Source organism: Silurus aristotelis (assembly GCF_946808225.1).
Source record: "Silurus aristotelis genome assembly, chromosome: 23".
NCBI classification, from domain to species: domain Eukaryota; kingdom Metazoa; phylum Chordata; class Actinopteri; order Siluriformes; family Siluridae; genus Silurus; species Silurus aristotelis.
The window spans coordinates 767132-789631 of NC_139596.1; the positions used below are offsets into that span (position 1 = coordinate 767132).

Below are 22500 nucleotides of genomic sequence, written 5' to 3' on the forward strand. Positions count from 1 at the left end.
AGTCATTTGTCAACCACCTCGCCACACCACTCTGAGCACACCATGTGAGTGTATGTTATGAAGGTGACACATAACTCAAACATTCAAGTCATTTCTTAAATAAATATGACAGGCCCTTGGCTACGATTCACAATATCGGGTTTCGATGTCATTCCGCCCGTCAGCATCATCTTTTAAAGAAATATGTAGCAAATTCACTAACAGAAATCATGAGGCGATTTTAAGGCTGTGAATCACCTTAATGAGAATGACACCAAATTCTGGACTTCCTGAAGTCCAGAATTACTTGAAATGATCAGGTTTTGCGTGTACGTGATCAAATTCAGGTCATGATTGAAATGGCAGTGTTTATTTGTAGAATTAGCGGTTTGTAGAGGTATGTGTAACATGCTAACATGCTAAATGCAGTGACATTAGCGGATTTTAGCAACATGTTTTTTTTTCAATGTATCAGGTTGAAGTAAATAAACATTAGTTAGGATTAACACCATGCATGTATCAGATCCTTCACACTGGCTCTCTACACTGTGTGTGTGTGTGTGTGTGTGTGTGTGTGTGTGTGTGTGTGTGTGTGTGTGTGTGTGTGTGTGTGAGTGTGTGTGTGTGTGTGTGCTGTTTAAAAGCAGGCCTTTGTATATTAATAACGAGGATAAAACCCAGCATTTCATCACGGCTGTATTTAGAAACACCTGCAGCTCCGTGAGCAATAACAGACTTCCTCATTACTCACTGTTTAGTTTAAGATCCTTATAAGGTGTCAGTCAGGAATCTCATAATTAATTTAATTTATTTTAGTCCAAAATGCACAAACATGTCAGGTGTGTTAGCCCTGAAGCTTTGGTGCAAATAGCGTAGAATTGTATTGTGTAGTATAGTGTAGCAATGAATATTATAGTATAGTTAGAGTAGAGTAGAGTAGAGTAGAGTGTGGTATAGTATAGTACAGTATAGTATAGTATAGTATAGTATAGTAAAGTATAGTATAGTATAGTGCAGTAGAGTAGAGTAGAGTGTGTTATAGTATAGTATTGTATTGTATTTGAATATTGTGTATTATAGTGTAGCATTATATGGTATAGTATTGTATAGTGTAGTATAGTGTAGTATAGTATATTAGAGTATAGTGTGTTGTAATTTAGTATTGAATAGTATAGTATAGTGTAGTATAGTGTAATATAGTATATTGGAGTATAGTGTGTTATAATTTAGTATTGTATAGTATAGTATAGTGTAGTGTAGTATAGTGTAGTATAGTGTAGTATAGTATATTAAAGTATAGTGTTTTATGATTTAGTATAGTATAGCATAGTGTAGTATAGTATAGTGTAGTATAGTATATTAGAGTATAGTGTGTTATAATTTAGTATTGTATAGTATAGTATAGTGTAGTATAGTATAGTGTAGTATAGTATATTAGAGTATAGTGTGTTATAATTTAGTATAGTATAGTATAGTGTAGTGTAGTATAGTATATTAGAGTATAGTGTGTTATAATTTAGTATAGTATAGTATAGTATAGTGTAGTATAGTATATTAGAGTATAGTGTGTTATAATTTAGTATAGTATAGTGTAGTATAGTGTGTTATAGTATAGTGTAGTATAGTATAGTATAGTGTAGTATAGTATAGTGTGTTATAGTATAGTATTGTATAGTACAGTACAGTATAGTACAGTATAGTACAGTACAGTATAGTACAGTATAGTATAGCATAGTGTGATATAGTATAGTATTTATTGCATATTGGATTCCAGTGTAGCGATATATAGTATAGTATACAATTGTATTGTATTGAGTGGTATAGTCCAGCAATGTATAGAATAGTATAGTGTAGTACAGTATAGTATAGCATAGTATGGTATAGTATTGTATATGTATATAGTGTAGCGATATATGGTATAGTATAGTGTAGAATGGTATAATATAGTATAGTATAGTATAGTGTGATATAGTATAGTATTGTATTGTATATTGTATTATAGTATTGTATAGTATTAAATTAAATCAAATTTTATTTGTCACATACATACAGGGTACGACATGCAGTGAAATGCTTAGTATGGTATAGTATAGTGTGATATAGTATAGTATAGTTTAGTATTATATTGTATATTATATATAGTGTAGTACAGTGTGGTATAGTATAGTGTAGTGTGGTATGGTGTAGTGTAGTGTAGTACAGTGTAGTATAGTGTAGTACAGTGTGGTATAGTGTAGTATAGTATAGTATAGTGTGTTATAGTATAGCATAGTATAGTGTAGTGTAGTGTAGTGTCCTATAGTATAGTATAGTATAGTATAGTATAGTATAGTATAGTATAGTATAGTATATTTTGGTATAGTATTGTATTGTATTTGTATATTGTGTATTATAGTGTAGCGATATATGGTATAGTATAGTATAGTTTAGTATAGTATAGTATAGTATAGTATAGTATAGTGTGTTATAGTATAGTATTGTATAGTACAGTACAGTATAGTACAGCATAGTGTGGTATAGTATTTATTGCATATTTGATTCCAGTGTAGCGATATATAGTATAATATACAATTGTATTGTATTGAGTGGTATAGTCTAGCAATGTATAGAATAGTATAGTATAGTATTGTATTGTATTTGTATATTGTGTATTATAGTGTAGCGATATATGGTATAGTATAGTATAGTTTAGTATAGTATAGTATAGTATAGTATAGTATAGTGTGTTATAGTATAGTATTGTATAGTACAGTACAGTATAGTACAGCATAGTGTGGTATAGTATTTATTGCATATTTGATTCCAGTGTAGCGATATATAGTATAATATACAATTGTATTGTATTGAGTGGTATAGTCTAGCAATGTATAGAATAGTATAGTGTAGTACAGTATAGTATAGCATAGTTTGTTATAGTATTGTATATGTATATAGTGTAGCGATATATGGTATAGTATAGTGTAATATGGTATAGTATAGTATAGTATAGTGTGATATAGTATAGTATTGTATTGTATTGTATATTGTATTATAGTATCGTATAGTATCAAATCAAATCAAATCAAATCAAATTTTATTTGTCACATACATACAGGGTACAACATGCAGTGAAATGCTTAGTATGGTATAGTATAGTGTGATATAGTATAGTATAGTTTAGTATTATATTGTATATTGTATATAGTGTAGTACAGTGTGGTATAGTATAGTGTAGTGTGGTATGGTGTAGTGTAGTGTAGTGTAGTACAGTGTGGTACAGTGTGGTATAGTGTAGTACAGTGTGGTATAGTGCAGTATAGTGTAGTACAGTGTGGTATAGTGTAGTACAGTGTGGTATAGTGCAGTATAGTGTAGTACAGTGTGGTATAGTGTAGTACAGTGTAGTACAGTGTGGTATAGTGTAGTACAGTGTGGTATAGTGTAGTACAGTGTAGTATGGGGTAGTACAGTGTGGTATAGTGTAGTACAGTGTGGTATAGTGTAGTACAGTGTAGTATTGTGCAGTACAGTGTGGTATAGTGTAGTATAGTGTAGTATAGTGTAGTACAGTGTAGTACAGTGTGGTAAAGTGTAGTATAGTATAGTATAGTATAGTATACTATATTGTGTTATAGTGTAGCGATATATGGTATAGTATAGTGTAGTATGGTATAGTATAGTGTAGTATAGTGTAGTTCAGTATAGTATAGTATAGTACAGTGTAGCGTAGTATAGTATAGTTTGGTATAGTGTGGTAAAGTGTAGTAAAGTATAGTATATTGTATTAAAGTGTAGCGATATATGGTATATTATAGTGTAGTATAGTGTAGTTCAGTATAGTATAGTGTAGTATAGTGTAGTTCAGTATAGTATAGTACAGTGTAGCGTAGTATAGTATAGTTTGGTATAGTATAGTGTGGTAAAGTGTAGTATAGTATATTGTATTATAGTGTAGCGATATATGGTATAGTATCGTGTAGTATAGTGTAGTTCAGTATAGTATAGTACAGTGTAGCATAGTATAGTATAGTTTGGTATAGTATAGTGTGGTAAAGTGTAGTATAGTATATTGTATTATAGTGTAGCGATATATGGTATATTATAGTGTAGTATAGTGTAGTTTAGTATAGTATAGTATAGTTCAGTATAGTATAGTACAGTGTAGCGTAGTATAGTATAGTTTGGTATAGTGTAGTATAGTGTAGTATAGTATAGTTTGGTATAGTGTAGTATAGTGTAGTATAGTATAGTTTGGTTTAGTGCAGTATAGTGTAGTATAGTATAGTTTGGTATAGTTTGGTATAGTGTAGTATAGTATAGTTTGGTTTAGTGCAGTATAGTGTAGTATAGTATAGTTTGGTTTAGTGCAGTATAGTGTAGTATAGTATAGTTTGGTTTAGTGCAGTATAGTGTAGTATAGTATAGTTTGGTTTAGTGCAGTATAGTGTAGTATAGTATAGTTTGGTTTAGTGCAGTATAGTGTAGTATAGTATAGTTTGGTTTAGTGCAGTATAGTGTAGTATAGTGTAGTATAGTATAGTTTGGTTTAGTGTAGTATAGTGTAGTATAGTATAGTTTGGTTTAGTGCAGTATAGTGTAGTATAGTATAGTTTGGTTTAGTGCAGTATAGTGTAGTATAGTATAGTTTGGTTTAGTGCAGTATAGAATAGTTTGGTTTAGTGCAGTATAGTGTAGTATAGTATAGTTTGGTATAGTGTAGTATAGTATAGTTTGGTATAGTGTAGTATAGTATAGTTTGGTATAGTGCAATATAGTGTAGTATAGTATAGTTTGGTATAGTTTGGTATAGTGTAGTATAGTATAGTTTGGTTTAGTGCAGTATAGTGTAGTATAGTATAGTTTGGTTTAGTGCAGTATAGTGTAGTATAGTATAGTTTGGTATAGTGTAGTATAGTATAGTTTGGTTTAGTGCAGTATAGTGTAGTATAGTATAGTTTGGTATAGTGTAGTATAGTATAGTTTGGTTTAGTGCAGTATAGTGTAGTATAGTATAGTTTGGTATAGTGTAGTATAGTATAGTTTGGTATAGTGTAGTATAGTGTAGTATAGTATACTTTGGTATAGTGTAGTATAGTGTAGTATAGTATAGTTTGGTATAGTGTAGTATAGTATAGTTTGGTATAGTGCAGCATAGTGTAGTATAGTATAGTTTGGTATAGTGTAGTATAGTGTAGTATAGTATAGTTTGGTATAGTGTAGTATAGTGTAGTATAGTATAGTTTGGTATAGTGTAGTATAGTATAGTTTGGTATAGTGCAGTATAGTGTAGTATAGTATAGTTTGGTATAGTGTAGTATAGTGTAGTATGGTATAGTTTGTTTTAGTGCAGTATAGTGTAGTATAGTATAGTTTGGTTTAGTGCAGTATAGTGTAGTATAGTATAGTTTGGTATAGTTTGGTATAGTGTAGTATAGAATAGTTTGGTTTAGTGCAGTATAGTGTAGTATAGTATAGTTTGGTATAGTGTAGTATAGTATAGTTTGGTTTAGTGCAGTATAGTGTAGTATAGTATAGTTTGGTATAGTGTAGTATAGTATAGTTTGGTTTAGTGCAGTATAGTGTAGTATAGTATAGTTCGGTTTAGTGCAGTATAGTGTAGTATAGTATAGTTTGGTATAGTTTGGTATAGTGTAGTATAGTATAGTTTGGTTTAGTGCAGTATAGTGTAGTATAGTATAGTTTGGTATAGTTTGGTATAGTGTAGTATAGTATAGTTTGGTTTAGTGCAGTATAGTGTAGTATAGTATAGTTTGGTATAGTGTAGTATAGTATAGTTTGGTATAGTTTGGTATAGTGTAGTATAGTATAGTTTGGTTTAGTGCAGTATAGTGTAGTATAGTATAGTTTGGTTTAGTGCAGTATAGTGTAGTATAGTATAGTTTGGTTTAGTGCAGTATAGTGTAGTATAGTATAGTTTGGTATAGTTTGGTATAGTGTAGTATAGTATAGTTTGGTTTAGTGCAGTATAGTGTAGTATAGTATAGTTTGGTATAGTTTGGTATAGTGTAGTATAGTATAGTTTGGTTTAGTGCAGTATAGTGTAGTATAGTATAGTTTGGTATAGTTTGGTATAGTGTAGTATAGTATAGTTTGGTTTAGTGCAGTATAGTGTAGTATAGTATAGTTTGGTTTAGTGCAGTATAGTGTAGTATAGTATAGTTTGGTTTAGTGCAGTATAGTGTAGTATAGTATAGTTTGGTTTAGTGCAGTATAGTGTAGTATAGTATAGTTTGGTTTAGTGCAGTATAGTGTAGTATAGTATAGTTTGGTTTAGTGCAGTATAGTGTAGTATAGTGTAGTATAGTATAGTTTGGTTTAGTGTAGTATAGTGTAGTATAGTATAGTTTGGTTTAGTGCAGTATAGTGTAGTATAGTATAGTTTGGTTTAGTGCAGTATAGTGTAGTATAGTATAGTTTGGTTTAGTGCAGTATAGTATAGTTTGGTTTAGTGCAGTATAGTGTAGTATAGTATAGTTTGGTATAGTGTAGTATAGTATAGTTTGGTATAGTGTAGTATAGTATAGTTTGGTATAGTGCAATATAGTGTAGTATAGTATAGTCTGGTATAGTTTGGTATAGTGTAGTATAGTATAGTTTGGTTTAGTGCAGTATAGTGTAGTATAGTATAGTTTGGTTTAGTGCAGTATAGTGTAGTATAGTATAGTTTGGTATAGTGTAGTATAGTATAGTTTGGTTTAGTGCAGTATAGTGTAGTATAGTATAGTTTGGTATAGTGTGGTATAGTATAGTTTGGTTTAGTGCAGTATAGTGTAGTATAGTATAGTTTGGTTTAGTGCAGTATAGTGTAGTATAGTATAGTTTGGTATAGTGCAGTATAGTGTAGTATAGTATAGTTTGGTTTAGTGCAGTATAGTGTAGTATAGTATAGTTTGGTATAGTGTAGTATAGTATAGTTTGGTTTAGTGCAGTATAGTGTAGTATAGTATAGTTTGGTATAGTGTAGTATAGTATAGTTTGGTTTAGTGCAGTATAGTGTAGTATAGTATAGTTTGGTTTAGTGCAGTATAGTGTAGTATAGTATAGTTTGGTTTAGTGCAGTATAGTGTAGTATAGTATAGTTTGGTATAGTGTAGTATAGCATAGTTTGGTTTAGTGCAGTATAGTGTAGTATAGTATAGTTTGGTATAGTGTAGTATAGTATAGTTTGGTATAGTGTAGTATAGTATAGTTTGGTATAGTGTAGTATAGTATAGTTTGGTATAGTGCAGCATAGTGTAGTATAGTATAGTTTGGTATAGTGTAGTATAGTGTAGTATAGTATAGTTTGGTATAGTGTAGTATAGTGTAGTATAGTATAGTTTGGTATAGTGTAGTATAGTATAGTTTGGTATAGTGCAGTATAGTGTAGTATAGTATAGTTTGGTATAGTGTAGTATAGTGTAGTATGGTATAGTTTGTTTTAGTGCAGTATAGTGTAGTATAGTATAGTTTGGTTTAGTGCAGTATAGTGTAGTATAGTATAGTTTGGTATAGTTTGGTATAGTGTAGTATAGAATAGTTTGGTTTAGTGCAGTATAGTGTAGTATAGTATAGTTTGGTATAGTGTAGTATAGTATAGTTTGGTTTAGTGCAGTATAGTGTAGTATAGTATAGTTTGGTATAGTGTAGTATAGTATAGTTTGGTTTAGTGCAGTATAGTGTAGTATAGTATAGTTCGGTTTAGTGCAGTATAGTGTAGTATAGTATAGTTTGGTATAGTTTGGTATAGTGTAGTATAGTATAGTTTGGTTTAGTGCAGTATAGTGTAGTATAGTATAGTTTGGTATAGTTTGGTATAGTGTAGTATAGTATAGTTTGGTTTAGTGCAGTATAGTGTAGTATAGTATAGTTTGGTATAGTGTAGTATAGTATAGTTTGGTATAGTTTGGTATAGTGTAGTATAGTATAGTTTGGTTTAGTGCAGTATAGTGTAGTATAGTATAGTTTGGTTTAGTGCAGTATAGTGTAGTATAGTATAGTTTGGTTTAGTGCAGTATAGTGTAGTATAGTATAGTTTGGTATAGTTTGGTATAGTGTAGTATAGTATAGTTTGGTTTAGTGCAGTATAGTGTAGTATAGTATAGTTTGGTATAGTTTGGTATAGTGTAGTATAGTATAGTTTGGTTTAGTGCAGTATAGTGTAGTATAGTATAGTTTGGTATAGTTTGGTATAGTGTAGTATAGTATAGTTTGGTTTAGTGCAGTATAGTGTAGTATAGTATAGTTTGGTTTAGTGCAGTATAGTGTAGTATAGTATAGTTTGGTTTAGTGCAGTATAGTGTAGTATAGTATAGTTTGGTTTAGTGCAGTATAGTGTAGTATAGTATAGTTTGGTTTAGTGCAGTATAGTGTAGTATAGTATAGTTTGGTTTAGTGCAGTATAGTGTAGTATAGTATAGTTTGGTTTAGTGCAGTATAGTGTAGTATAGTGTAGTATAGTATAGTTTGGTTTAGTGTAGTATAGTGTAGTATAGTATAGTTTGGTTTAGTGCAGTATAGTGTAGTATAGTATAGTTTGGTTTAGTGCAGTATAGTGTAGTATAGTATAGTTTGGTTTAGTGCAGTATAGTATAGTTTGGTTTAGTGCAGTATAGTGTAGTATAGTATAGTTTGGTATAGTGTAGTATAGTATAGTTTGGTATAGTGTAGTATAGTATAGTTTGGTATAGTGCAATATAGTGTAGTATAGTATAGTCTGGTATAGTTTGGTATAGTGTAGTATAGTATAGTTTGGTTTAGTGCAGTATAGTGTAGTATAGTATAGTTTGGTTTAGTGCAGTATAGTGTAGTATAGTATAGTTTGGTATAGTGTAGTATAGTATAGTTTGGTTTAGTGCAGTATAGTGTAGTATAGTATAGTTTGGTATAGTGTGGTATAGTATAGTTTGGTTTAGTGCAGTATAGTGTAGTATAGTATAGTTTGGTTTAGTGCAGTATAGTGTAGTATAGTATAGTTTGGTTTAGTGCAGTATAGTGTAGAATAGTATAGTTTGGTATAGTGCAGTATAGTGTAGTATAGTATAGTTTGGTTTAGTGCAGTATAGTGTAGTATAGTATAGTTTGGTATAGTGTAGTATAGTATAGTTTGGTTTAGTGCAGTATAGTGTAGTATAGTATAGTTTGGTATAGTGTAGTATAGTATAGTTTGGTTTAGTGCAGTATAGTGTAGTATAATATAGTTTGGTTTAGTGCAGTATAGTGTAGTATAGTATAGTTTGGTTTAGTGCAGTATAGTGTAGTATAGTATAGTTTGGTATAGTGTAGTATAGCATAGTTTGGTTTAGTGCAGTATAGTGTAGTATAGTATAGTTTGGTTTAGTGCAGTATAGTGTAGTATAGTATAGTTTGGTTTAGTGCAGTATAGTGTAGTATAGTATAGTTTGGTTTAGTGCAGTATAGTGTAGTATAGTATAGTTTGGTTTAGTGCAGTATAGTGTAGTATAGTATAGTTTGGTTTAGTGCAGTATAGTGTAGTATAGTATAGTTTGGTATAGTGCAGTATAGTGTAGTATAGTATAGTTTGGTTTAGTGCAGTATAGTGTAGTATAGTATAGTTTGGTATAGTGTAGTATAGTATAGTTTGGTTTAGTGCAGTATAGTGTAGTATAGTATAGTTTGGTATAGTGTAGTATAGTATAGTTTGGTTTAGTGCAGTATAGTGTAGTATAGTATAGTTTGGTTTAGTGCAGTATAGTGTAGTATAGTATAGTTTGGTTTAGTGCAGTATAGTGTAGTATAGTATAGTTTGGTATAGTGCAGTATAGTGTAGTATAGTATAGTTTGGTTTAGTGCAGTATAGTGTAGTATAGTATAGTTTGGTATAGTGTAGTATAGTATAGTTTGGTTTAGTGCAGTATAGTGTAGTATAGTATAGTTTGGTATAGTGTAGTATAGTATAGTTTGGTTTAGTGCAGTATAGTGTAGTATAGTATAGTTTGGTTTAGTGCAGTATAGTGTAGTATAGTATAGTTTGGTTTAGTGCAGTATAGTGTAGTATAGTATAGTTTGGTTTAGTGTAGTATAGCATAGTTTGGTTTAGTGCAGTATAGTGTAGTATAGTATAGTTTGGTTTAGTGCAGTATAGTGTAGTATAGTATAGTTTGGTATAGTGTAGTACAGTATAGTTTGGTTTAGTGCAGTATAGTGTAGTATAGTATAGTTTGGTTTAGTGTAGTATAGTGTAGTATAGTATAGTTTGGTATAGTGTAGTATAGTATAGTTTGGTTTAGTGCAGTATAGTGTAGTATAGTATAGTTTGGTTTAGTGCAGTATAGTGTAGTATAGTATAGTTTGGTATAGTGTAGTATAGTATAGTTTGGTTTAGTGCAGTATAGTGTAGTATAGTATAGTTTGGTATAGTGTAGTATAGTATAGTTTGGTTTAGTGCAGTATAGTGTAGTATAGTATAGTTTGGTTTAGTGTAGTATAGTGTAGTATAGTATAGTTTGGTATAGTGTAGTATAGTATAGTTTGGTTTAGTGCAGTATAGTGTAGTATAGTATAGTTCGGTTTAGTGCAGTATAGTGTAGTATAGTATAGTTTGGTATAGTTTGGTATAGTGTAGTATAGTATAGTTTGGTTTAGTGCAGTATAGTGTAGTATAGTATAGTTTGGTATAGTTTGGTATAGTGTAGTATAGTATAGTTTGGTTTAGTGCAGTATAGTGTAGTATAGTATAGTTTGGTATAGTGTAGTATAGTATAGTTTGGTATAGTTTGGTATAGTGTAGTATAGTATAGTTTGGTTTAGTGCAGTATAGTGTAGTATAGTATAGTTTGGTTTAGTGCAGTATAGTGTAGTATAGTATAGTTTGGTTTAGTGCAGTATAGTGTAGTATAGTATAGTTTGGTATAGTTTGGTATAGTGTAGTATAGTATAGTTTGGTTTAGTGCAGTATAGTGTAGTATAGTATAGTTTGGTATAGTTTGGTATAGTGTAGTATAGTATAGTTTGGTTTAGTGCAGTATAGTGTAGTATAGTATAGTTTGGTATAGTTTGGTATAGTGTAGTATAGTATAGTTTGGTTTAGTGCAGTATAGTGTAGTATAGTATAGTTTGGTTTAGTGCAGTATAGTGTAGTATAGTATAGTTTGGTTTAGTGCAGTATAGTGTAGTATAGTATAGTTTGGTTTAGTGCAGTATAGTGTAGTATAGTATAGTTTGGTTTAGTGCAGTATAGTGTAGTATAGTATAGTTTGGTTTAGTGCAGTATAGTGTAGTATAGTGTAGTATAGTATAGTTTGGTTTAGTGTAGTATAGTGTAGTATAGTATAGTTTGGTTTAGTGCAGTATAGTGTAGTATAGTATAGTTTGGTTTAGTGCAGTATAGTGTAGTATAGTATAGTTTGGTTTAGTGCAGTATAGTATAGTTTGGTTTAGTGCAGTATAGTGTAGTATAGTATAGTTTGGTATAGTGTAGTATAGTATAGTTTGGTATAGTGTAGTATAGTATAGTTTGGTATAGTGCAATATAGTGTAGTATAGTATAGTCTGGTATAGTTTGGTATAGTGTAGTATAGTATAGTTTGGTTTAGTGCAGTATAGTGTAGTATAGTATAGTTTGGTTTAGTGCAGTATAGTGTAGTATAGTATAGTTTGGTATAGTGTAGTATAGTATAGTTTGGTTTAGTGCAGTATAGTGTAGTATAGTATAGTTTGGTATAGTGTGGTATAGTATAGTTTGGTTTAGTGCAGTATAGTGTAGTATAGTATAGTTTGGTTTAGTGCAGTATAGTGTAGTATAGTATAGTTTGGTTTAGTGCAGTATAGTGTAGTATAGTATAGTTTGGTATAGTGCAGTATAGTGTAGTATAGTATAGTTTGGTTTAGTGCAGTATAGTGTAGTATAGTATAGTTTGGTATAGTGTAGTATAGTATAGTTTGGTTTAGTGCAGTATAGTGTAGTATAGTATAGTTTGGTATAGTGTAGTATAGTATAGTTTGGTTTAGTGCAGTATAGTGTAGTATAATATAGTTTGGTTTAGTGCAGTATAGTGTAGTATAGTATAGTTTGGTTTAGTGCAGTATAGTGTAGTATAGTATAGTTTGGTATAGTGTAGTATAGCATAGTTTGGTTTAGTGCAGTATAGTGTAGTATAGTATAGTTTGGTTTAGTGCAGTATAGTGTAGTATAGTATAGTTTGGTTTAGTGCAGTATAGTGTAGTATAGTATAGTTTGGTTTAGTGCAGTATAGTGTAGTATAGTATAGTTTGGTTTAGTGCAGTATAGTGTAGTATAGTATAGTTTGGTATAGTGTAGTATAGTATAGTTTGGTTTAGTGCAGTATAGTGTAGTATAGTATAGTTTGGTATAGTGTAGTATAGTATAGTTTGGTTTAGTGCAGTATAGTGTAGTATAGTATAGTTTGGTTTAGTGCAGTATAGTGTAGTATAGTATAGTTTGGTATAGTGCAGTATAGTGTAGTATAGTATAGTTTGGTTTAGTGCAGTATAGTGTAGTATAGTATAGTTTGGTATAGTGTAGTATAGTATAGTTTGGTTTAGTGCAGTATAGTGTAGTATAGTATAGTTTGGTATAGTGTAGTATAGTATAGTTTGGTTTAGTGCAGTATAGTGTAGTATAGTATAGTTTGGTTTAGTGCAGTATAGTGTAGTATAGTATAGTTTGGTATAGTGCAGTATAGTGTAGTATAGTATAGTTTGGTTTAGTGCAGTATAGTGTAGTATAGTATAGTTTGGTATAGTGTAGTATAGTATAGTTTGGTTTAGTGCAGTATAGTGTAGTATAGTATAGTTTGGTATAGTGTAGTATAGTATAGTTTGGTTTAGTGCAGTATAGTGTAGTATAGTATAGTTTGGTTTAGTGCAGTATAGTGTAGTATAGTATAGTTTGGTTTAGTGTAGTATAGCATAGTTTGGTTTAGTGCAGTATAGTGTAGTATAGTATAGTTTGGTTTAGTGCAGTATAGTGTAGTATAGTATAGTTTGGTATAGTGTAGTATAGTATAGTTTGGTTTAGTGCAGTATAGTGTAGTATAGTATAGTTTGGTTTAGTGTAGTATAGTGTAGTATAGTATAGTTTGGTATAGTGTAGTATAGTATAGTTTGGTTTAGTGCAGTATAGTGTAGTATAGTATAGTTTGGTTTAGTGCAGTATAGTGTAGTATAGTATAGTTTGGTATAGTGTAGTATAGTATAGTTTGGTTTAGTGCAGTATAGTGTAGTATAGTATAGTTTGGTTTAGTGCAGTATAGTGTAGTATAGTATAGTTTGGTTTAGTGCAGTATAGTGTAGTATAGTATAGTTTGGTTTAGTGCAGTATAGTGTAGTATAGTATAGTTTGGGATTTGAAACATGACTGAAGTAGGTTTGAGGTTTTGTTCTAATCTATACTTTAGTGTTCATAGAATAAGTAAAAGTTACTATACAGTGAATAAACAGCTTATGTGTGTGAATGTGTGTGAATATTCATGTGGAATGTTCATGTGTGTAAATGTGGAATGTGGCATGATCATGTGTGTGAATGTGGAATGTGGTAAATGAACTATTTTTAGCTCAGTATGAGCAGAAGTTTGGACTGAAGCCTGCAGAAAGTAGCACACGGTCGAGATGAATAATCAGTGATAAATGATGAAATGTCAGTAATGAAACACTGATTCCTCCTTCAGAAGAATAACAGTTTAGTTCCAGATTAAAAAAATCACCGCGGACTTCTCTGAGTTGAGAAATCCGGAATTGTGGAAAAGGGGGCGTGGCGTCAGGCTGCTATATAATCCGTGTCTCTGGAGCTCGAGTGAGACACACCAGCAGACCGGGTGATCAGAGACACAGAGACACACAGAGACTCTGAGATCCACCATGTACACCAGATCTACCACCATGAGCTTCACCTACCCGACTCCCAGCTCCTACAGACCGGTGCTGCGAAACACCGAGCCCGAAGTGTTTACTTTCGACCAGGACCCGAACCAGAACCTGCTCCAGCACAGACAGCCTCCCCAGCCGCGGCGCAGAGTGATGCGGGTCATGTACCCGGCCAAAGTGCGCAAATACCTGCCTCCTGCGGAGAAGAGCCCTGCTAAGCGCTGGCTGCTGGCGCTGTGTCTGGTGCTGCTGGCGCAGATTTACACCGAGCGAGACGACGAGCTCGACATGCCGGAGCAGGCTGCACTCTCCTCCCCTCTCACCGGGGACCTGCCCGCTGACGGAGCTCCTGCGTCCTCGTCGCTCTTCCTGAACTTCCGCTCGGCCGAGGAGACCGCCTGGCGCATGGCAAGCTGCTCCAGAGACCCTCTGCCGTGGATGAACACAACGTGCAGCGTGGAGGAGACAGAATCAGAACCCCGTGAACCTCAACAGCACCGTCTTCAGCAGAGGAACAATCCTTATGTGGTGGCCTTCCTGTATCCTGCTGTGTACCACACGCTGGGCTCTGAGCAGTGAACATCCATCTATCCATCCATCTACCCATCCATCTATCCATCTATTCATGAAGCACTGATGGAGGACCTGACAGTCCTCAGGGACAAACAGAGACAGAGAGGTGAACAGGTGTTCAGACAAACATGTGTTCACCTCAGCTGGGCTCTGAGCACATCTGCGCACATCTGCATCAACACCTGCATCGTTCATGAAGTAATTCATCAGTACTGAATTACTGAGAAGAAATGAAGAGGTGAAATCGGCACTTTTTTCCTGTGCAGGAACTGATGTTCTCTACACTTATGACGGACGAAACTTGAAGTTGTTGTTTACTTGAAGTGTTATGTTTTATATTTATTTATTATTTAAACATGTCAGCGTACCGTGTGATGACATTGCTGGCGATGACGATGATGAAGATCCACGTCAGTCCGAGCAAAAGCACTTGAACTGTTTGAACCAGATGTTTGAGTCTGATGAAGAGAAACTGAAAATGTAATTATTTATTTTGTGATATTTATTTAATATTTGAAGTTAATTTATTTTGTGTTTCTGTGTAAAATAAACATGAAGGTTATGTAGTTGTGTGTCGCTTCGGCTTTTTTACACTAAATAACACCAGAACAAAAAGCAAAGATCTCACACACACTTACACACACACACTTGCACACAGGTGCCAGCATGTCTGTATTTTTGATCTGTTATCAAGTTCCTGCTTGCATGAGCTGACAGGAATTTGGTTAAACTTCATGATAAGGCGGAGGTTCCACTTCCTGAGACCTGTGAGATGTTTTATCTGAGACTCTAGTACATGTCTTTATATTACACTGCTGATCTTTGACCCCTGAGAACACCGCAGATCAGTTAGGAAGCTATCAGAGATGATGCAGGACATTTCCATGAGAAGTGTGTAATGAGAATACAGTGACCTCTGAAGGTCAGGAGGAGGAGAAACCTGGACATCACATATATGTGTTTCATTCCCATCATAAACGCTTCACACTCCAGTGTCTCTGTTTCTTTCATGCACAAGAGTGTTACGCTGAGATTATGTGCAGAGCTCAGATTAACAAGGTGAGGAAGGTGTGTGTGTGTGTGTGTGTGTGTGTGAGAGAGAAAACTCAGCCACGTCTCCATGTGTTTTAGAAGAGTAAATGACACAGGAGGTCATCACGTCGCTCAGTAATCTGAAGGAACAGGATGTGGACCTGGGGTGTGATCCCCACCACGTCCACATGAACAGACGACAAGTCGCTCAGACGTCAAAAGGCTTGTGGCATGTGGGCGTGGCCTCTGCGGCGTCTCACAGAAGCTAAATATAACCGCTCTCCTAGCTAACACACACAGAATAAAATAAATAATGCACTAATCAGTGTCTTATGGTGGCGTGCCTCAATTAGCCTAGCATGCTAGCTGTCCTGACTATGATAACACTCAACAGCGATCTCTGTTGCTTCCTGTCTGATCGTTCTTTAATAGTCTCTGTACACATTTTATATCAAGATGTTGATGAGAAGATGAGAGATGATGACATCATGATCAGGTACCATCAGAAATCAGGGATTTGTTGTGAACAGAGTATGAGAAATGTGTGTGAGCGCTGCTACGATGCTCGTCAATAATCCACCAATAGGACGAGGACAATCTCAGGGCAGAGCTACCGATATAGAGATGCTTCATAATTTCACATATCATGAACCATGTGTGTGTGTGTGTGTGTGTGTGTGTGTGTTTGCTCAAGAGAACTCCAGGATCCTGCTGATTGGTGAAACAGTTATTTGACTTTCATTACCATCTCTACCCACTCCTTTAGCGAATTCCCTGTAAGCGTCACCTGGAACGGTCCTAAAATACACCACTGAGGTCACATGGTGTCAAACCGGTTTACATCACACACTGTCACCACAGCATATTTTTACCCCTGCTCATGGTAATAGACACAACCCACTTCCTCCCGGATATTACACAAAGCGTGTTGTGTAAGGGTCCGGTCAGAAAAAGCTGGCCATTAAGCAACACTCAGCCTGGAATCTCCCAGTTACACTTCCTGTTACACACACACACACACACACACACACACACACACACACACACACACACAGATTCAATATTCCCAACAAACACTTCCTGATTCTCGATGCATGCAGCCTTGGGTCTTATAATCTCCTTTTCTCTCTTTCTCTCTCTTTCTCTCTCTTTCCCTCACACACACACACACACACACACACACACACACACACACACACACACACACACACACACACACACACACACACACACACACGAACACCTATTCCCAAAGTGTGAGTAATACAGCTTTAGAAAACTCCGGATCGGTCTGGTCTCACATAACAGGAGACTGGGATAAAAGACTAGGAAGGTTCTTCCTAATGAGGTGTGTCAAGCCTGTAGCGGCATGTAATCCTGTACACACACACACACACACACACACACACACACACACACACACACACGTGTACACATGCTGCGTCGACAGATTTGTGTACCTGAAGCTTGGAATCATTTAAAACTAAAGTCCATAGATGAGGAGAATATATAACATTCCAATCTACACCATTCCATCTCAGAGTTTTTGTCTCTGCTTGTACATGTCTCTGAGTGCTCCTACATGTCTCTGAGTGCTCCTACATGTCTCTAAGTGTTTGTATATATCTCTGAGTATTTATATATCTCTCTGAGTGCTCCTAAATGACTCTGAGTGTTTGTATATGTCTCTAAATGCTTGTATATGTCTCTAAATGCCCCTACATGTCTCTGAGTGCTTGTAAATGTCTTTGAGTGCTCCCACTTGTCTCTGAGTGCTTGTATCTGTCTCTGAGTGCTCATACTTGTCTCTGAGTGCTTCCACATGTCTCAGAGTGTTTGTATATGTCTCTGAGTGCTCCTACATGTCTCTAAGTGTTTATATATGTCTCTGAGTGCTCCTACATGTATCTGAGTGTTTGTATATGTCTCTGAGTGCTTGTATATGTCCCTGAGTGCCCCTATATGTCTCTGAGTGCTTGTATATGTCTCTGAGTGCTTCTACATGTCTCTGAGTGCTTCTACATGTCTCTGAGTGCTCCTACATGTCTCTAAGTGTTTGTATATGTCTCTGAGTGCTTGTATGTGTCTCTGAGTGCTCCTACATGTCTCTGAGTGCTTCTAAATGTCTCTGAGTGCTCCTACATGTCTCTGAGTGCTTGTATATGTCTCTGAGTGCTCCTACATGTCTCTGAGTGCTTCTATGTGTCTCTGAGTGCTCCTACATGTCTCTGAGTGTTTGTATATGTCTCTGAGTGTTCGTATATGTCCCTGGGTGTTTGTTTATGTCTCTGAGGGTTTATATATGTCTCTGAGTGCTCCTACATGTCTCTGAGTGTTTGTATATGTCTCTGAGTGCTTGTATATGTCTCTGAGTGCTCCTACATGTCTCTGAGTGCTTCTACATGTCTCTGAGTGTTTGTATATGTCTCTGAGTGCTTGTATGTGTCTCTGAGTGCTCCTACAAGTCTCTGAGTGCTCCTACATGTCTCTGAGTGTTTGTATATGTCTCTGAGTGCTTGTATGTGTCTCTGAGTGCTCCTACAAGTCTCTGAGTGCTCCTACATGTCTCTGAGTGTTTGTATATGTCTCTGAGTGCTTGTATGTGTCTCTGAGTGCTCCTACATGTCTCTGAGTGCTCCTACATGTCTCTGAGTGCTTGTATATGTCTCTGAGTGCTCCTACATGTTTTTGAGTGCTTCTACGTGTCTCTGAGTGCTCCTTCATGTCTCTGAGTGTTTGTATATGTCTCTGAGTGCTTCTACGTGTCTCTGAGTGCTCCTACATGTCTCTGAGTGTTTGTATATGTCTCTGAGTGTTTGTATGTGTCTCTGAGGGTTTGTATATGTCTCTGAGTGTTTGTATATGTCTCTGAGTGCTTGTATATGTCCCTGAGTGCTCCTACATGTCTCTGAGTGCTCCTACATGTCTCTGAGTGTTTGTATATGTCTCTGAGTGTTTGTATATGTCTCTGAGTGCTCCTACATGTATCTGAGTGCTTCTACATGCCTCTGAGTGCTCTCACATGTCTCTGGGTGTTTGTATATGTCTCTAAGTGCTTGTATATGTCTCTGAGTGCTCCTACATGTCTCTGAGTGCTTCTACATGTTTCTGAGTGCTCCTACATGTCTCTGAGTGCTCCTACATGTCTCTGAGTGCTCCTACATGTCTCTGAGTGCTTGTATATGTCTCTGAGTGCTTGTATGTGTCTCTGAGTGTTTGTATATGTCTCTGAGTGTTTGTTTATGTCTCTGAGTGTTTGTATATGTCTTTGAGTGCTCCTACATGTCTCTGAGTGTTTGTATATGTCTCTGAGTGCTCCTACATGTCTCTGAGTGCTTGTATATGTTTCTGAGTGCTTGTATATGTTTTTGGGTGCTCCTACATGTCTCTGAGTGCTTGTATGTGTCTCTGAGTGTTTGTATATGTCTCTGAGTGTTTGTATATGTCTCTGAGTGTTTGTATATGTCTTTGAGTGCTCCTACATGTCTCTGAGTGCTCCTACATGTCTCTGAGTGTTTGTATATGTCTCTGAGTGTTTGTATATGTCTTTGAGTGCTCCTACATGTCTTTGAATGCTTGTATATGTCTCTGAGTGCTTCTACAAGTTTCTGAGTGCTAGTACTTGTCTCTGCGTGCTCGTTTATGTCTCCGAGCTGCATTGTGGGAGAACGCTATGACCCGGGCATAGGTTTTTAGAGGCCGGGCTTAATGTGTTACTGACACTCATGTGTGATGTAAACTGTACAACGTAACAACCATCAGATGATTCATTTAATATAACAGCAGCTTTGATACTGTTTTCATTTCTATGGTAACGGTTTGTTCAGAGGCACAACTGGTACCACGGCAAAAGCAGTAAGGAGACAATTATTTTGCTTTTATGGAAGGAGTCTCTGAAAAAAAGGAAGGAGTGTGATTCACAGGTGTGTGTGTGTGTGTGTGTGTGTGTGTGTGTGTGTGTGTGTGTGTGTGTGTGTGTGTGTGTGTGTGTGTGTGAGTGAAGTTGTGAGAGTGATTGACGAGTGTGAAAGTGAAGTAGTGTGATCGATAGGTGTGTGTGTGTGTGTGTGTGTGTGTGTGTGTGTGTGTGTGTGAGTGTTTATATGTGTGTGTGTGTGTGTGTGTGTGTGTGTGTGTGTGTGTGTGTGTGTGTGTGTGTGAGTGTTTATATGTGTGTGTGTGTGTGTGTGTGTGTGTGTGTGTGTGTGTGTGTGTGTGTGTGAGTGTTTATATGTGTGTGTGTGTGTGTGTGTGTGTGTGTGTGTGTGTGTGTGTGTGTGTGTGTGTGTGTGTGTGTGTGTGTGTGTGAATGTGTGTACGTGTGTACTAAGAAACACACAGAGCAGTTAATGCTTATGAAAGCTTATGCCACTGTAGGGTTGGGCAGTGCGGAGGTGGTCACCATGGTGACATGATGAGTGAGAGGTGACGTGTTCAGTAATGAAGCAGTTTGTGTGAGTCAGTGTTCTCTTGTCCCGAAGAATCCTCCACAAACACACAGCTTTGTCTTTGACTCCTGTAGATGCACCTGGTAATTAGGAGCTTGTGTCTGGTTTATCACACACACACACACACACACACACACACACACACACACACACACAAACACACATATACACAGACACAGTTTCGGTTATGGTGCACAAATCTTTATCTTATCATTAACAAAGGAACAAAAGATTAGGGGTGGAGGTGAACCTTTTTACTTCAACACACACCCATACACACACCCACACACACACACACACACACACACAGGTGTGTAGCAGTCAGGCGTAGGAAGACTACTTGAAAAGGTGAAAGAATTTTCTAGTCTTTCGTAAAATTATACTTGTAAAAAGAGAGAAGGAAAGCATGAACACACACACACACACACACACACACACACACACACACACACACACACACAAAGGTGTGTAGCAGTCAGGCGTAGGAAGACTACTTGAAAAGGTGAAAGAATTTTCTAGTCTTTCGTAAAATTATACTTGTAAAAAGAGAGAAGGAAAGCATTACCACACACACACACACGCACACACACACACACACACACACACACACTTCCGCATGTTGGAACAACCGATGTTGTTTATTACAGTATCTGAGTGTGCAGTTCTGTTTCATTTCCTGGTGAAAAGTTGACATGTCCTCATCCTTCAGGTGAGCTGTTCACTTCATGTAGCTGTGTGTTTCATTGTCCTGAAGAAACATCTGTATTCTGCCCAGATGTATTCGTCCTTGAACGTGTCCTGCTTCTTCTCCCTGTTCGTGTGGAGATGTTGTGTAATGCTGCAGCATTGGTCTGCAGAACAGCACCTCCAGATGCTCCCTGATGCTCCCATCACAATGCTTCAATGAGGGCTTACTGTCCATGTGTTCTCAGGGTCATGTGAGTGTGAGGTGAGAAGGTGTGAGATGACCATGTGTTCTCAGGGTCATGTGAGTGTGAGGTGAGAAGGTGTGAGATGACCATGTGTTCTCAGGGTCTTGTGAGTGTGAGGTGAGAAGGTGAGGAGGTGTGAGATGACCATGTGTTCTCAGGGTCTTGTGAGTGTGAGGTGAGAAGGTGTGAGATGACCATGTGTTCTCAGGGTCTTGTGAGTGTGAGGTGAGAAGGTGTGAGATGACCATGTGTTCTCAGGGTCATGTGAGTGTGAGGTGAGAAGGTGTGAGATGACCATGTGTTCTCAGGGTCTTGTGAGTGTGAGGTGAGAAGGTGTGAGATGACCATGTGTTCTCAGGGTCATGTGAGTGTGAGGTGAGGAGGTGTGAGATGACCATGTGTTCTCAGGGTCTTGTGAGTGTGAGGTGAGAAGGTGTGAGATGACCATGTGTTCTCAGGGTCATGTGAGTGTGAGGTGAGGAGGTGTGAGATGACCATGTGTTCTCAGGGTTATGTGAGTGTGAGGTGAGAAGGTGTGAGATGACCATGTGTTCTTAGGGTTATGTGAGTGTGAGGTGAGAAGGTGTGAGATGACCATGTGTTCTCAGGGTCTTGTGAGTGTGAGGTGAGAAGGTGTGAGATGACCATGTGTTCTCAGGGTCATGTGAGTGTGAGGTGAGGAGGTGTGAGATGACCATGTGTTCTCAGGGTTATGTGAGTGTGAGGTGAGAAGGTGTGAGATGACCATGTGTTCTTAGGGTTATGTGAGTGTGAGGTGAGAAGGTGTGAGATGACCATGTGTTCTCAGGGTCTTGTGAGTGTGAGGTGAGAAGGTGTGAGATGACCATGTGTTCTCAGGGTTATGTGAGTGTGAGGTGAGAAGGTGTGAGATGACCATGTGTTCTCAGGGTTATGTGAGTGTGAGGTGAGAAGGTGTGAGACGACCATGTGTTCTCAGGGTTATGTGAGTGTGAGGTGAGAAGGTGTGAGATGACCATGTGTTCTCAGGGTCTTGTGAGTGTGAGGTGAGAAGGTGTGAGATGACCATGTGTTCTCAGGGTTATGTGAGTGTGAGGTGAGAAGGTGTGAGATGACCATGTGTTCTCAGGGTCATGTGAGTGTGAGGTGAGAAGGTGTGAGATGACCATGTGTTCTCAGGGTCTTGTGAGTGTGAGGTGAGAAGGTGTGAGATGACCATGTGTTCTCAGGGTTATGTGAGTGTGAGGTGAGAAGGTGTGAGATGACCATGTGTTCTCAGGGTCTTGTGAGTGTGAGGTGAGAAGGTGTGAGATGACCATGTGTTCTCAGGGTTATGTGAGTGTGAAGTGAGAAGGTGTGAGATGACCATGTGTTCTCAGGGTTATGTGAGTGTGAGGTGAGAAGGTGTGAGATGACCATGTGTTCTCAGGGTCTTGTGAGTGTGAGGTGAGAAGGTGTGAGATGACCATGTGTTCTCAGGGTTATGTGAGTGTGAAGTGAGAAGGTGTGAGATGACCATGTGTTCTCAGGGTCTTGTGAGTGTGAGGTGAGAAGGTGTGAGATGACCATGTGTTCTCAGGGTCTTGTGAGTGTGAGGTGAGAAGGTGTGAGATGACCATGTGTTCTCAGGGTTATGTGAGTGTGAGGTGAGAAGGTGTGAGATGACCATGTGTTCTCAGGGTTATGTGAGTGTGAAGTGAGAAGGTGTTAGGCGACTGTGCTGCATTTTATTG

At 36.6% G+C, this 22500-nt stretch overlaps 1 protein-coding gene and 1 long non-coding RNA gene across 2 annotated transcripts in view; one reads left to right on the forward strand and one right to left on the reverse strand.

Annotated features, from left to right (window-relative positions):
• LOC310718388 overlaps nucleotides 1-22500 on the reverse strand; it is a 70612-nt gene that overhangs the window by 40423 nt on the left and 7689 nt on the right. The gene's annotated exons all lie outside the window — the stretch shown is intronic.
• Nucleotides 13718-14942, forward strand: ier3 (immediate early response 3). The gene has a single exon (XM_083526719.1). The coding sequence runs from the start codon at nucleotides 13798-13800 to the stop codon at nucleotides 14380-14382; it is 585 nt and encodes a 194-aa protein (XP_083382845.1). The 5' UTR covers nucleotides 13718-13797; the 3' UTR covers nucleotides 14383-14942.

Bases quoted from the DNA above. Each gene is read 5' to 3' on its own strand.
- ier3 (XM_083526719.1), top strand. From the start codon at position 13,798: ATGTACACCAGATCTACCACCATGAGCTTCACCTACCCGACTCCCAGC.